The sequence below is a fragment of the Suncus etruscus genome, chromosome 4, assembly GCF_024139225.1.
Source record: "Suncus etruscus isolate mSunEtr1 chromosome 4, mSunEtr1.pri.cur, whole genome shotgun sequence".
NCBI classification, from domain to species: domain Eukaryota; kingdom Metazoa; phylum Chordata; class Mammalia; order Eulipotyphla; family Soricidae; genus Suncus; species Suncus etruscus.
In genome coordinates this window covers 47,075,389-47,091,700 of record NC_064851.1, presented here as the reverse complement: position 1 = coordinate 47,091,700, position 16,312 = coordinate 47,075,389, and the positions used below count along the sequence as shown (strand labels likewise).

At 50.4% G+C, this 16,312-nt stretch overlaps 1 protein-coding gene across 1 annotated transcript in view; it reads left to right on the top strand.

Moving 5' to 3' along the window:
* The window catches only part of KIRREL1 (kirre like nephrin family adhesion molecule 1), a 103,427-nt gene extending 87,707 nt beyond the window's left edge, over positions 1 to 15,720 (top strand). Inside the window, exons 4-15 of the mRNA XM_049772204.1 lie at positions 5,357 to 5,514; positions 7,837 to 7,987; positions 9,026 to 9,131; positions 9,256 to 9,404; positions 9,572 to 9,699; positions 10,269 to 10,443; positions 10,526 to 10,626; positions 12,164 to 12,362; positions 13,867 to 13,974; positions 14,105 to 14,244; positions 14,429 to 14,506; positions 14,733 to 15,720. Coding sequence (XP_049628161.1) covers positions 5,357 to 5,514; positions 7,837 to 7,987; positions 9,026 to 9,131; positions 9,256 to 9,404; positions 9,572 to 9,699; positions 10,269 to 10,443; positions 10,526 to 10,626; positions 12,164 to 12,362; positions 13,867 to 13,974; positions 14,105 to 14,244; positions 14,429 to 14,506; positions 14,733 to 15,209 — 1,970 coding nt within the window. The 3' untranslated portion in view covers positions 15,210 to 15,720. The remainder of the gene's footprint in view (positions 1 to 5,356; positions 5,515 to 7,836; positions 7,988 to 9,025; positions 9,132 to 9,255; positions 9,405 to 9,571; positions 9,700 to 10,268; positions 10,444 to 10,525; positions 10,627 to 12,163; positions 12,363 to 13,866; positions 13,975 to 14,104; positions 14,245 to 14,428; positions 14,507 to 14,732) is intronic.
* Positions 15,721 to 16,312: the final 592 nt, after the last annotated feature.

Sequence of the window (16,312 nt, the reverse complement as noted above, 5' to 3'; positions counted from 1 at the left end):
CTGCTGAGCAGTGCTGTGGTCCCTGTGAGCTTTGTGGGTGCCCTCTTAGCTCTGCAGTGATGCATAGATCTGAAGGCTAGGTTCCATTGTCTGGCTACAGCCCAGAGCGAAGGGTTGCTTGCACCAGAGCCCAGGACCCTCGCTGTCCTCACTTCCCCCCACTCTGCCCTTTGTGGCTCCTTTCCAACCTCTCCTTCTAGGATTCACTTTATGGCTTCCTTGGGGAATGGAACTGTAAGGAATGAGCCTTAAGGCTAAGAGCTGGCAAGTTTGGGGCAGCCTCCTGCTGCATCTGGATCCACCCTACACCCAACCAAGCCCAGTTTGCCTCAGCTACCCACAAGCAGGGCACAGCTGTGGTTTTACCTAGGGCCGTTTGCCTAATGAGGGGTTCTCTAGTTACAGAGAATGAGATAGGCTCTGAGGCTCTATGCCTACCCTGAATCTCACCAACCATCTCTATGTTTAGTCTCTCTCCCTACCTGATTGATCTTTACTTTTTGCCCCTTCTTTTTGCTCCTCTCTGTCTGATGTGCCCTTCTCTCCTCTGTCCCAAAGCCCTCAGGAGAAGAGAGGAGCTGAGTGTAATGAGCTTGGATTGGATGTAGGAATTTTATTAGGGGTGGTGGAAAAGAGGTCAGGAGTGGGGGTCTGAGACCATCTTGACACCGGCACTCTGAAGAGGTCATGAGCTCTGGGCCATCAGCTTTCTCCATGACAGCAACGGCTGATGGTGTCACTTGACCTTTTACTGCCACTGCAGAGCAAAAGAAAGGATGTGGCTGGTAAAGGTCTGCATGTGAACTTGAGGTTCAGACTAAGGAAGAATTAGGGAGCCAACAGCCACCTTCTTGGCTATAAAGCCCCAAAGGAACTGAGCAGGACACAAACCTGGTGGAAAACTTATTTTTCCTCCATGAAAAGGACAGAATTGGCAAGGGGCAGAATGAACATTAAGGAGCAAGAGTTAGTTGAGCACCACACATGGTCATGTGGGACAACCAGACATCTTCCTGCATCCCTGGGGGTTGTATGCTGGGGTAGGTGCTCCCAGCAAACTAGGAGATGATCAAGAGGCTTCTCTTCTCTTTCCTTCCTAACGGCTTTTGCCCTAAGGATCCTGCTACTTTTGCCTTGGAGAAGCCCCATCCTCATTCAAGGTCCTTTTGCTCTCAGACAATATTGGAGCCAAAGAAAGGCTCAGCAAGCCTCTGGGTATTGCAGGAGCAGACGTTTATGTAGTGACATCAGGTGCTTCTATGCAATGAAAGACAGCTTTGTGTAAGAGGAGTATGTTGCATAGAGCCTGTGGTGAAGCTCTACCTGATAGATGGTACAGCCAGCAGATGGACGTGGGAGCATGGGGGAGTGACTGACTTCTTTGAAGACCTCCCCAGTATGGAACATGGGGATCTGCAGAACCCATAGAGGCAGGGTGGTTGGATGAGGGTGCCATGAGGCACCCCAAGAATCAGGCAGACAGATGGCTACTCATTCCCCTAACTCATCTTTCTTGACCCAGAAACCACACAGAGACAGGCAGACTATTCTCTCCTTTAGTTAGTCTTCCAGCTCAAGACCTCCCCATCACCCTCATCTCCTGCCATGCCCCTCAGTGACCTACTGCTGACTATTCTTCTGGCTCGGACAACCTCTTGCTTTCTTCTGTCCCAGGACCGGGAGAAAGCTGCTTCTCACCCATAGATATAGATGCAGTCTAGGCCAACCTTCTTAGGGATAGCCTCCAGCAAGGCTATCCAGGCCTCCTCCATCTCTGTCCCGTCACTGTGCCCTTGATCTTGATCGTATTACAGAAAACTGTAAATTGGTGTGAATGGTATTTACTATGAAAGTGTTGAGGTGCACTCAGTGAGGATGAAATGTAAGCATAGATACCGGGCACTTTGGACACTGTAAGTATTCAGTGGATGGCAGAGAGTGGGTGATTATAGTATGGCACATCAGCTGCTGTTGACTTTACAGCATTGATCTCACTTTGCCTTCAGAAGAACAACTCTAAGAAACAGAGGCCAAAATTCTCTTTGAAATTTTACAAACCAGGGAACTGGAGAGATACCATAGTGGTAGGGCATTTGCCTTGCATGCAGTTGACCCGGGATGGACCTGGGTTCGATTCCCAGCATCCCATGTGGTCCCTGAATGATGGCCAGGTGCAGCCCAAAATTTTTTTTTTTTTTTTTTTTTGGTTTTTGGGCCACACCCTGTGACGCTCAGGGGTTACTCCTGGCTATGCGCTCAGAAGTTGCTCCTGGCTTCTTGGGAGACCATATGGGACGCCAGGGGATCGAACTGTGGTCCGTCCTAGGCTAGCGCAGGCAAGGCAGGCACCTTACCTCCAGCGCCACCGCCCGGCCCCATGGCCCAAAATTTTTAAGAAAAATAACAAAAAAGAAGGGCTGGAGGATAGCATGGAGGTAAGGCATTTACCTTGCATGCAGAAGGATGGTGGTTCGAATCCCAGCATCCCATATGGTCCCCTGAGCCTGCCAGGAGCGACTTCTGAGCATAGAGCCAAAAGTAACCACTGAGTGTTGCCGGGTGTGACCCAAAAACCAAAAAAAAAAAAAGAAAAAGAAAAAAAATTTTTTTACAAACCAGAAAAACTGATTTCATAAGGCTTATGTACCATTGGTATACAAGTTTCAGTTACACATTATAAAAATTGGTTCGTGGGGGCTAGAGAGATAGCACAGCAGCGTTTGCCTTGCAAGCAGCCGATCCAGGACCTAAGGTGGTTGGTTTGAATCCTGGCGTCCCATATGGTCCCCTGTGACTGCCAGGAGCTATTTCTGAGCAGATAGCCAAGAGTAACCCCTGAGCACTGCCGGGTATGGCCCAAAATCCAAAAAAAAAAAAAAAAAAAAAAAAAAAAATTGGTTTGTGGGCCGGAGAGATAGCATGGAGGTAAGGCATATGCCTTTCATGCAGAAGGACGGTGGTTCAAATCCCGGCATCCCATATGGTCCCTGGTGTCTGCCAGGGGCTAGTTTCTGAGCATAGAGCCAGGAGTAACCCCTGAGCGCTGCCGGGTGTGATCCAAAAACCAAAAAATAAAATAAAATAAAAATTGGTTCGTGAACAACCATGCACATGAGCACTAATGGCTGAGCGCACACCCATCTCTATAGTCTTATTTTCCATTGCCAGCTACAGGCAGCAGTAGGCTTAGAATTTTGAATGTTCTAGGGGCTGGAACAATAGTACAGCCAATTAGGCTCTTGCCTTGCGCACAGCCAACCTGGGTTCAATCCTTAGCATCTCATATGGTCCTCATGTTCCACAAGGGACATTCCCAAGTACAGAGCATCACTGACTGTGGCCCCATAACAAAAAGAAAAGAAGAAAGAAAACTTGGAAAAGTTACAGAAGAAAGTAGACTGGTAGTAGTGAGAGATGAACAAAGGAGAGGAGCAGCATTTCTGGGGAGGATGGACCCACAGGAGCTCTGTGCCCACCACAGGGTCTCATGTCAACCTGTTTCTCAAGACCCATGAGAATGGGGGACCTCTACTCCTCCACTGTCCTTTTCCAGGGTGGCAACCAGACCTGAGGTTTGAGGGACCCAGCTAGGCTAGTAGATGTACCAGCCTGCACACCATCTTTCCCTAAATTCCTACACAGTCCTGCACTTCACTGTACTTCATGGACCCTCTGCTGACTCTGGGGGCTTCCTTGGGAAGCATCCCCTCTGACACTTAGTTTTTCACAACAAATAAGACCCTCTTTATTTGTGGTAAGATGAATACTAGATGAACTAGAAAGATTATCATCGAAATCTCTCTACTCTCCACCTTTCTCTTTTGCTAGCTGGGGGTGAGGTACACAGGGACATCAAGCTTTGCAAAGATAGAATCAAAGATCTGGTGCTGGGGCCGGAGAGATAGCATGGAGGTAAGGCGTTTGCCTTTCATGCAGGAGGTCATCGGTTCGAATCCTGGCGTCCCATATGGTCCCCTGTGCCTGCCAGGAGCAATTTCTGAGCCTGGAGCCAGGAATAACCCCTGAGCACTGCCGGGTGTGACCCAAAAACCACACACACACACACACACACACACAAAGATCTGGTGCATGCAAAAATACGTGCTCTGACACTTATTCCCCAACTTTGACCCCAAAAGTCTTCATCTTTATCTCTTCAGTCACTTTCTCATTCCTTCCTAATATCGCTGAGACCTGAGACTCTCTTAAAATGTGAAGTGGACACTGGGGCCTAAGTGAAGAGAAGTTTCCCTGCTCTTGGGGACCTTGTTGCAAAAAGGTCCTGCTGGATTCAGTTTTTAATTTGTTTGTTGTTGTTTTCTGGACCACATCCTGAAGCTCTCAGGGGTTACTCCTGGCTCAGCACTCAAAAATTATTTCTGGTAAGCTCAGGGGAACATATGGGATGCAGGGGATTGAACCCAGGTCGGCCATGTGTATGATCAAACCCTAATCCATATGAGAGGCAAACTACCTATTCAGACCTATTGTTCTGACCCCTGGATCCCTGCTTTCTTATTTTGTTATTTGGGTCTAGCCCAGCAGTGTTTTAGGCATACGCCTGTCTCTGTGTTCAGGGAACAGTCCTAGAAGGCTCAAGGGGACCAGATGTGTTGCCAAGGATAGAACCTGGATTAGCTACATGCAAAACAAATGCCTTAGCCAGTGTTCTTTTTCTCTGGTCCTTGGACCTCTGCCTTTCTGGAAAACAGCTTTGGTTGGGGAGAGAGAATGGCTAATCCTAAATAACTCAAATGCAAAGGGACTTCTGCAGAGCTGAATGATTGTGTGAAGACCATTTAAGTCTGGTAGCTGGGAGATCTGGCTGAGGTGGGTTTTACTATGGCCAGGATGTGGTCAAGGTGGTAGTACTTTAACAGAAGCTGTGATAAGAGAGTATCCAACCCAAAAAGAACGTGAGGGTAAACTTATGTGTAGATGTGCAGGATTTGAGAAACCCTGAGTAGGCTGAGATGCTTGAAATTTGTGCCTCCAGCAGCTGGGGGCCATAGATGATGCTAGAGTGAGAAGTCATGATGGTATCTTAGCTGCACTCAGAGATTAGCTAGCTAGCAGGACTAGGTGAGATTCTCAGAGGCAGTGCTAGAACACAGCAGAGGCGGAAGCAGTTATGGAGGAATTTGTTGTTGGCCAGAGGAAACCACTTAAAACTGGAAAATGAATCCAGCTGGGGCAATAACTAATGAGAACTGGGAAGGTTGTGCCAGTGGAGGGAAGTGGGCACAGGATGGTTCAAGCACTGGAGGGGAGGTTATGTCTCCAGGGGCAGGGGAGTGAGTCCCAGCCCACTCTTGGTCACACCCTGGGCTGATCTTGCTGTTTTTGTCCCCTATAGTCCCTCCAGAGGACACCAAGATTGATGACGGCCCTGTGATCCTGCTGCAGGCAGGGATCCCGCACAACCTCACATGTCGAGCCTTCAATGCCAAACCTGCTGCCTCTATCACCTGGTTCCGGGATGGGACTCAGCAGGAGGGAGCTGTGGCCAGCACGGTGAGAACCTAACCTACCTGCCACCAGCCATGTCAGTGTTGTTCTGGGTTACCTTTCCTCTTTGAACACAAAAAGGTGTCTTAGTTAGAGGCTATTTGACCTAATTCCCCCTATTTCACAGTTAGGAAAATTGAGGCTCAGAGGAGAGAACAGAATTACCAGCTTCCTGAAGGTGTTTGTTAGTCCCATGAAGTTTCAGAATGATGGTAATATTTGCTGCATGTATGAGCATCCACAATGTGCCAGGCATTCTGAATGTTGAGTTTCCAATAACCAGTCTTTCTTAATCTTCCTGGAGACTTTATCCTGTGGGTGTTATTTCCTCCCTACAAAGATGGTCATGTAGGTTGAATACTTGCTTAATGTCACAGAGGTGGCATATAGCAGAACAGGATGCAGGGTGGTACATGGATCAGACACGTGCATCACTATTTCCTTCCTTTGGTCATAAATTGGCACACCTGAGCTGGCTAAGGAGGCAGAGGAAAGTTGGCAGACAGTAACAACATTTGACTTGCTCAAGATCACCAGGAGAAGTTAATGGAGCCTCCAGATTTCCCATTTGGGGTTTGCTTAGCAAACTGAAATTCTGAAATTTCCTCAGATCCAGCCTTTTGCTAGGTTCCTGTGTTGCCTGCAGGTTAGCCCCAAAGCATCCCAGCTTAATTCCGCCCTCATGGCCAATTACTTTGGACAATTCACTCTGACTTTACTTTTACCATTTGACAAAGGAAATCTGGTGGTGCTTACCCTTTGCCACACACACACACACAAAAAAAACCTGGATTTTTTTTTTTCCTCCTCTAGGTCTATATGGTATTGAAATATTTTGGCAAACTAGTGTACTGATATTTCCATTCTCTTGATATGTTTTCTCTTTGGTTTTTTTTTTTTTTTTTTTTTTTGTGGGGGGGGGTCCTGTTTCTTGGGCCACACCAAGCAGTACTCAAGGTTTGTTCCTGACTCTACTCAGAGATCACTTCTGACAGACTCGGGATCATACCAGGGATAAACTCTGGTTGGTTGCATACAGGCTTTGCTAGTGTTCTGGCCCCTTATAAGTTCTTTAAAGACAGATGACCCCATTTGGCATGTGAGAACTTGTTACTTCAAGGCAGTAGTACTGTTTTGGCCCCTTGGAATCATGTCTATTGCTGCCAAGCTGTGGACCTTAACATTAGCTAATTATGTGGCTTCCCTTAGGCTGTTTGCAATGTAAGAATCAACTCAGTGATCTATATGAACGTATTTGGGGACCGAGTTTAGACACTGTAGAGCCAGTAGAAGGTTCTGAAACTTGTGGGTCCCTTGTGTATCATTAGAGTTCTGGTTTAGCAGGAGGGTCCCAGCACTGGTGCCTTCATGCACACATGCCTCAGAGCCATGGCTGGTTTGGCAGAACCCACTAGTTCAAGCCTAGAATTCAGGGTGATAGAGACCTGAGGGCCTTGAGAGCGAGGAAGGACTTTACAGAAGAAGAGGGACTCCAGAAATTTCAATGATGAGGCCCAACCTTGGGGAAAGTCCAACACTATGATAATAGTGCTTATTTGAACTGGGTTTTAATGAGTAATGTTTATCTGCATTGGCTTCTTGGTTATGCCACTCATGTGTCCTGATAATATGAGGGGAAACTGGGGGAAGTCCCTGTGTTTCTGTTTAATGTTTTGGTAAACTTCTCTAAGAAGATCATCTCTTAATCCAAAACAAAAGCAAGAGGCTGGGCTGGGACTGAGTTCAGGCTAAAGAGCAGTCACCAGAGTACATGGGGTAAGTAAGGGCCTTGCATGTGGCAGACCCTAGTTCAAAGCCTAATACCACATAGGATCCCCCAGAAGTGATCCCTGAGCACTTCTAAGAGTAATCCCCCAGCACAACCAACACGGATCCCTGAACACTGCCTGGAGTAAGCCTTGAGCACCACTGGGCGTGACCACAAAACAAACAAACAAAAATAGATAAATAAAATGAGGTGTGGCCATCTTGGAAAGTAGCTCAGAGAGCTGGAGCACACGCATAGACTTGGGCAATATCTGAGCACCCTGAGAACTGCTAGGGATGAAACCATGGCGCCCCCTCCAAACCAATAAAAGTCAACACAGCAGAAATAGAAACAAGAAAGTGCAGATCTCTGAAGAGCAGGGGAGGTGTCCAGAGTCATGCACAGGGATGGGTGCGGAGGAAAGGCACTGCCAGAGACTCCCATTGGGCCACAGTGCCTGGATTGACTTGAGTCTTTGTGCTGACAAGGCATGTGTCCCACAAACTCCTGGAGAAGGGCTTTGAATCTCACCTCTGTCCCTGGGTCTCCTCCCCTCCCAGGAGCTGCTGAAGGACGGAAAGCGAGAAACCACTATCAGCCAGTTGCTCATCAACCCCACAGACCTAGATATCGGCCGTGTCTTCACCTGCCGCAGTTCGAACGAGGCCATCCCAGATGGCAAGGAGACTTCTATCGAGCTGGATGTGCACCGTGAGGAGGATCCCGGGGAGGCTGGTGCAGGGCAGGGGGCGCTGGGCAAGAACGGGAAATGCACGGAAGAACCCAGTGGTCATAGTAGTCTGAGACAAGAATGGCTCTAAACTATGATGTCATCTCTCTGGGCCTCAGTTTTCAAGACTGTCGATCTGCAGAAAATTAACTACAGGCCCACAGCCTCTTGGCGAAACTTCCAAATCTAAGATGCTTTGTTGGCAATACCTAAACAGAGGCTCTTCATAGCTTTTATGTAACGTGTATTCGATTCATCCGTGTTCCCTTGCAGATGTTTCTGTCTCTGTTACCCTGGAGTGTTGTCCCAGAGGCTGCTACTGGTGTGGGGGTGTGGCTCCCAACTAATAAGGAATCTGCCATCTTAACTTTTCTAAAATCTGAAAAATTACAAATTTTGAAATGCATTGCAGGGCCGGGCGGTGGCGCTAGAGGTAAGGTGCCTGCCTTGCCTGCGCTAGCCTAGGATGGACCGCGGTTCGATCCCCCGGCGTCCCATATGGTCCCCCAAGCCAGGAGCGACTTCTGAGCGCATAGCCAGGAGTAACCCCTGAGCATCACCGGGTGTGGCCCAAAAAAACCAAAAATCAAAAAAAAAAAAAAAAAAGAAAAGAAAAGCATTCCTTCCCAGAGGTTTCAGATAAGGGATTGTGGAACTATATATACCCACTTCTCAGGGCTGGGAGCACTCAATGAGATAGTGTGAGAGCATTTCAAATGCCCTCTGCTCTTGAAATTCCAAAGAGGGTGCTTTCATGTGCAGGAGGGAAATGAAGCCCACACTGCCGCCTGCTGGCCCTAATGAGTCATTCCACCTACTCAGTTGTTCTCCTGAAGGTCTTAGACCTTCTTAGTGGCTCTGAGAGGGAAAAGGTAAAGAAATTGGCTGGCATATTTGTTGGTGTTGGTATATTGCTAACCACAATTCCCTTGTGCTCACAGGTGTTGGGGTCTGAGTATCTGTGCTTGGAGAAAGCCGAGGAACAAAAAAGACCCCAACTTTCTGTCTATGCTTTGCAGACCCTCCTACAGTGACCTTGTCCATTGAGCCACAGACAGTCCAGGAGGGCGAGCATGTCATCTTTACGTGCCAGGCCACTGCTAACCCTGAGATCCTGGGATACAGGTACAAGGGGCTGGGAGCTTTGCTCGGAGCTTTGCCCAGAGCAGCGAGGGGTATGGGGAGGACAGAACCACCAACTGGGGTCCAGGAGTTCAAATCCACATTCTCTGTTTTGCCTCCTCTCCAGGTGGGCTAAAGGAGGCTTCGTGATTGAAGATGCCCACGACAGTCGCTATGAGACGAACGTTGACTATTCGTTCTTTACGGAGCCCGTGTCCTGCGAAGTCCACAACAAAGTGGGGAGCACCAATGTCAGCACTTTAGTAAATGTCCACTGTGAGTCTCTGAGAAGACAGGGACAGAGATAGCACAGCCATTGGGAGTAGGTGGAGGGAGGGATGGAGAGTGGAGGTGAGAGGGCAGGAAAATGGAAGAGCAAGGTTCTGGGAACAGGTGGACAGCCAGAGCTGGAGAAGTTGACCACATATTCCTTTCTCTCTCAGTTGCACCCCGGATTGTAGTTGACCCCAAGCCAACGACCACAGACATCGGCTCTGATGTGACCCTCACCTGTGTGTGGGTTGGGAACCCCCCTCTCACGCTCACTTGGACCAAAAAGGACTCAAACATGGTAGATGCTTCTGCCTGTCCTGCATGCTGGAAGCTTGCTTTGGGGGGGAGGGGGTGCAGGAGCAAGGCTATAGGGCGTGACCCAGCATTGTGCTTCTGGTTGAATCTGTACTCTTTTTAGGGTCTTCATTGAATCTGTACTCTTTCTAGGGTCTTGAGAATTTAGAGAAGAAGAGGAACATAATTAGTTATCCCTCACTCTTCATAGAATACCTCCCACACCACTAATTCAGTGGTGTGGGAGGTTGGCACAATGGTCCTGAGTGGGAATTGGAGAGAAGGCCCCTGGGTGAGAGTTAGGGACCTGAGAACTGAGCTGTCAGGGAGTCAGAGAAGTTGGAATTGAGGTTACAGGAATAGGGATTTTAGAATGAAGCACCAGAGAAAGTTCTAGAACAGGGCATTAGGAGACTTGCATTCTCCTGCTGCTGCTTTTCTCTCTTCTGTAGACAGTATTTTTCAGGGGGCAACCCCAGATACCAGCTCTGGGCTCTTTTTCCTCCTGAGCATTCACCTGTGACCCTTCCTGCTTTCTTTTCACGCCTACCTCCTGGGGCCCACACGGACTAGGGGCCCAGGCCTCCTGGCTCCCCACCCGAGGCTGCTCTCTCTGCCCAGGTCCTGAGTAACAGCAACCAGCTGCTGCTGAAGTCAGTGACGCAGGCCGATGCAGGCACCTACACCTGCCGAGCCATTGTCCCTCGGATTGGGGTGGCTGAGCGGGAGGTGCCACTCTATGTGAATGGTGAGTGGCCCAGGAGAATGGTGGGGCCTGGGCAGGTAGGCTTGTGGCTCTGAGGGACCCTGACTGGCCATTCTTCTTTCAGGGCCCCCCATTATCTCCAGTGAGGCAGTGCAGTATGCTGTGAGAGGCGATGGTGGCAAGGTGGAGTGCTTCATCGGGAGCACGCCCCCTCCAGACCGCATTGTGAGTGTGGGACCAAGAGACCAAGTGGGATAGTCCCTACCTGTCCCTCTGCACCTTCCCTGTACTCTACCCCTGACTTTCTGCCCCTCTGTCCTGGACCTGTTCAAATGCCACTTCTTAGCCTACTGGACAGCCCTGAGCCAAGAACTTAATTTCTGAGCCTGTTTCCTCATCCATGAACAGGGGTGGTCAAGAGTGTTGGGGAGAAACAGACATGTGATCCCAACCTCACAGGCTGCCATGGATGGTCGCTGTCACTATCAGTTTGTGACGCTCACTCTTGCATTCAGTTCAATGCTGCCCTCACTCCCACATCTTCCCTTTTCGTCTTCCGTGTCTCTTTCAAGCTTCCTCCGTTTCCCTCTCCTGCATTCCACCCACCCCTGCTGTCCTACTTCCACCTCGTCTCAGTCCTGGCTCCCTTTGCCAGCCTCCTCTGCAAGTCCCCTTCTGCTCTCCTCTCCCCCGCCTCCTCTCCCCCACACCATGAGCCATTAATTCCTTTCATGACTATTAACCGTCAAACCCCTCATCACATTTAATGACCATTTGGCTAACTCCAGGGCTGCCCAGGGACACTTCATTACCACGGCTGCCCAGCAGCAGGCGGCACAGTCCCGGGGGCCTCTCCTTGCAAAACTGAGAGGATTGATCCCTGGAAACCAGCCAGTTCCCACGTGCGTCCCTCCCCAGGGCTCTATTCAGGGAGGAGACAAGATACAAGGGGGTGGGTGTGCCTGGGCTAGGAGGGCCAGAGGACCCCAGCAGCAGGATGACAAGAGGGATGGTCAAAGTCTGTAAGTCTCCTATGCCCTCTGAAAGGGCACCTGTGGGTAGGCTAAACGTGAGGTTAAAGACTTGGTCATATTTAGTTTCATTCTTAGGCCAGTTGAGCCCAAAAGGAACATCAGCATCAGTTAGTTCTATGGCGCTGGAGCAATAATACAGAAGGTAGCATTGTTTGCCTAGTACATAGCTGACCTTGGTTTGATTCCCGGAACCCCATATGGTCCCCCAAGCCCTTCCAGAGCAGAGAACCATTCCCGAGCATCAGGTGTGGTCTTAAATAAATGAACAACAGAAAAGGCTGCACGGCTACATATTAGCTGGTTCTGACCCATCCTCTTTCTACAGATGAAGAAACTGAAATCCAGAAAGGTGGCAAAGGCCACATTTGAGGGGCGAGCAGAGTTGAACTGGCCATGCAGACTTTTTATTCTATAACACTGGGGAGGTCCCAGATGTGGGGTCTTTGGATGAGCCAGACCCAAATGGGATTGTTATTCAAAAAAAAAAAAAAAGATACCTGCCCTTCTGCCTGGAGAGTTGTATTTGTGTGATGTGTGTATTTTAAAGGCCAGCAGCTCAGAAAGGTCCTAACTTGCTACCTGTGGGCTGGAAGCCCAGTCTTAGGATAAATCATGAGACTCACTTGCAGGGTGAGTGTTGGTTGGGCTCAAGGACATTCAGGGCACAGAGGTGAAAAGGCCTTGAGGGTGATATGTGCCTCTTCTTTGCCCTCTGACCTCCCCACCAGGCTTGGGCATGGAAGGAGAACTTCCTGGAAGTGGGAACCCTGGAACGCTACACAGTGGAAAGGACAAATTCGGGCAGTGGGGTGCTATCCACTCTTACCATCAACAATGTCATGGAAGCCGACTTTCAGACCCACTACAACTGCACTGCCTGGAACAGCTTTGGGCCAGGCACAGCCATCATCCAACTGGAGGAACGAAGTGAGTGGCTGCGCTGCTGGGCTCTGGAGCTCTGAGCAGCTATGATATTGCTTCTCAGCTCCCCAGTTGGGGAGCTGTCCACCAGACACTGCTGGGATAGACACAGAAATTTTCAGTGGAGTGGAGAAACTCGGAGTATAGGAGATGATGCCTTCAGATGGAGAAAGAGCTGATGATCTGTGAAGGGGAAGGATTCAGGGAGCACTCTAGGAAGCCCAATAATTCTCTGGCACTTACTCCCATCTTCTTGCAAAGCCCTTCATCTGTTAGGAGAGGTCTGTCCTTAAGAGGACACCTGTGTGTCATGGTCTACATGGCAGAATCCCCAGTTTTGATCCCCACACCCCAAGGTCCTCCAAGAGAGCCCTTCCTGCACACTTTCAGTGTATGGTTCCCAAACCAAACAACTATAACAAATGAGAATGCCTTAGATACTGGGGTTGACAAGTCTGATGAGAGGAAGAGATGCTTTTTCTGGTCAAAGACTGGCCTCTGGGTCAGGGAGATGAGGGAATTAACTGGAAACTCCTCTGCTCCATCTTTGCTGTGAGTGCAAGTGAAGTAGTGGGACGGGCGTGAGCTGAGCCTTTGTAGGAGCAGAGTTGTGAAGAAGATCTTTGAGCAGATGTGGTTTGTGGGGGACCACCAGAAAGCACAAGAGGAAGCCAGGATCAGATGGCCAGTTCCTTCTCAATTCTGGAGCTTAGAGCTACACTGGAGACCGCTGAGCCCTGAGTAGGGAGAGCAAATAGAAGAGAATAAAAAAGGAGTGGAAGTACAGCGGATAGGGCTTTTGCCTTCGATGTAGCCAACCCTGGTTCAATCCCCAACTTTCCATATCGTCCTTGAGGTCCACCAGAAGTGATTCCTGGGTGCAGAGCCCTGAACATCACTGGGCGTGGCCCAAAGACAAACCGAAAAAAGCAGGTGGCAGACTAGATAAAGAGTTTGGGGCCCGGAGAGATAGCACAGCGGTGCTTGCCTTGCAAGCAGCTGATCCAGAACCTAAGGTGGTTGGTTCGAATCCCGGTGTCCCATATGGTCCCCCGTGCCTGCCAGGAGCTATTTCTGAGCAGACAGCCAGGAGTAACCCCTGAGCACCGCCGGGTGTGACCCAAAAACCAAAAAAAACAAACAAACAAAAAAAAAAAGAGTTTGGAGAGTAGGCCTCCCAGGAGAGTCCAGGTCAGGAAGGAGGGACAAATGACTGCTGAGGCCAGGCTCTGACACCAGGCTAGTGCCCTAGTGCAGAGAAATGACTATCAACACAGCTTTGAACAAGCTGAAGCTCAGGCCTCAACCTAAGTGTATAAACTTTGCTCTCTACCCCAGTCTTGACTTCTCTAGCATTTAGCTCTGGAATATCTCCTGTGGGGAAACCTAGCCCTGGACGCTTATCTGGGGCCATCTCGCAAAAGTCACGGCTGGCCTGACCTCAGCCTATGTGAGGCTGTGCCCATCATCCACCTTCACCCCTTTTTTTCCTTTTTTCCTTTTTCCAAAGAGGTCCTCCCTGTGGGTATCATCGCTGGTGCCACCATTGGTGCAGGAGTCCTGCTCATCTTCTTCTTCATTGCCCTGGTGTTCTTCCTCTACCGACGCCGCAAAGGCAGTGAGTATGGGGCTGGCTCACCTGTTTCCGGGTCACCCCTCAGGCAAGGAAAAGTAGGGAGTGGGGAGGCCAGTGTGATTCCCCCAACCCCAGCTGGACTCAGCATCCAGGCTCTACTCCTCTGCCCCAGGTCGCAAGGACGTGACGCTGAGAAAATTGGACATCAAGGTGGAAACAGTGAACCGAGAGCCACTGACAATGCATTCTGACCGTGAGGATGACACAGCCAGTGTGTCTACAGCCACTAGAGTCATGAAGGCCATCTACTCAGTGAGTGTCTCCTGCCCTGCCAGCTGTCACGTCACCAGCATCACTGGTCCTTGACTACCACCCACCCGACACCTCGCTGTTTTCCTCTGGCCGTTGCCTCTGTACCGGAGGTGGGGGGCTAGGGGATGGGAGGGTTAGGGTGGTCCTCAACTCTGCCTCTTTATGCCCCCTTTCCTCTCTGCAGTCCTTCAAGGATGACGTGGACCTCAAGCAGGACCTGCGCTGTGATACCATCGACACCCGGGAGGAATATGAAATGAAGGTAGGGGCCAGGACAAGGCTGGGAGGAAATGGGGGTGCGGGGAATCTGCAGTGTGGATGTGAGGGCAGGTTTAGAGGAATGTTCTTGGAGATCCATGGAAAAAAACGGAGGAGATATACACAGGGCAGAAGCAGAAGAGGAGGCTGAGAGGGTCAAGGCAGAGCTTGTTAATGGTTCCCTCCTCAAGCAAGTGCCTTGCACACCCACCTTTCTCACGGCCCCTTAGGACCCCACCAATGGCTACTACAATGTTCGTGCCCACGAAGACCGCCCATCTTCCAGGGCAGTACTCTATGCGGACTACCGTGCCGCTGGCCCTACCCGCTTCGACGGCCGGCCTGCTTCTCGCCTCTCACACTCCAGTGGCTATGCGCAGCTCAACACCTACAGCCGGGCCCCAGCCTCCGACTATGGCCCAGAACCTGCGCCCCCTGGTCCAGCTGCCCCCACAGGCACCGACACGGCCAGCCAGCTGTCCTATGAGACCTATGAGAAGTTCAACTCACATCCGTTTCCTGGGGCAGCAGGGTACCCCACCTACAGGCTGGGATATCCCCAGGCACCACCTTCTGGTCTGGAGCGGACCCCATATGAGGCATACGACCCCATTGGCAAGTATGCCACGGCCACTCGCTTCTCCTACACCTCCCAGCACTCAGACTACGGCCAGAGATTCCAGCAGCGCATGCAGACTCACGTGTAAACCTGGGCCAGGCATCTCTGCGGGCAGAGGAGAAGGCTCTTGGCTTTCCCTGATATTCAGGGGTGTTGCTCGTTGCCCCAGCCCTAGCCCAACTTCCTCCCTGCCACTGCAGGTGGGGGGGGCAGGCCTCTTGGAAAACTCCCCATCTGGAGAATGGTGCTGTGTGTGGGCCCACCCGCTCTTCTCCTTCAGAAGGGGCCCCTGCCCTGCACCTTAGACCACCTGCCCCTGCATGGGGATAGGCCACAAGGGGCTGTGGAGAGCAGAGGGGTGATTTTATAGCATTCTCTTTCTACTCTGCCCCTTTGGTCTCCAGCAATTAGACTGGGCCAGGCTGTGTGGGCATTTCTCCAGGAGTGAGGTGTGGCATATGAGCTCGGACACAGGGCAGGGGGCACAACTGTCCTTGCGACCATTTACCTTGAAGGCTTGGGTGTATTTCCCTTCAGGATTGCAGAAAGGTTGTTGGCTTTTATGCCTATAGAGCAGATCCTGGGAACAGTCATCCCACCTGTCTACTCAAACCCCTTTCTGTCACCTATAGAGAGACCCAAATCTGCAGTATCAGTACCACTGCCCTCTCTCTCTCCTCTCCATGCTGATTCCCCCCAGAGAAGTCAGGGGTTGTGAAGGGCAAAGGTCAGCGATGTCCCAATTCACCAGCAAGACAACTATGTGCTGCCATGTATTTTCCAGAACATAACACATGTTCCCTCCCTTGGGTACATTCCTACTCACAGTCTTCACTCCAGCCTGCCTGGGGCAAAGATGATGCTGTAGGCTATTTTCGAAGACAACAAATAGCAATAAAAACCTCATGGGGAAGGTAAAGCTTTAGGGATGCCCCTGCTCAAATACAATCCTGTTGTAAAGGAAAGGGACCCTGTTCTTCTCCCCCAGATCATGACACTTTACATTATTCTGTCGCCAAGCACTTTCAGTCCATTTGTCAACATTCAGGTGGTGAGGCCTGTCACCCAGTGGACTCTCAGAGTTTCAGGATGGGTCATGGCATTGACGATGCCCTCCCTGCTTGGGGCTGGGTTGAGACACTTCTTCCAAGGGGCATGGGAGAGCTTGATATCGATGGGATTGAGTATGTT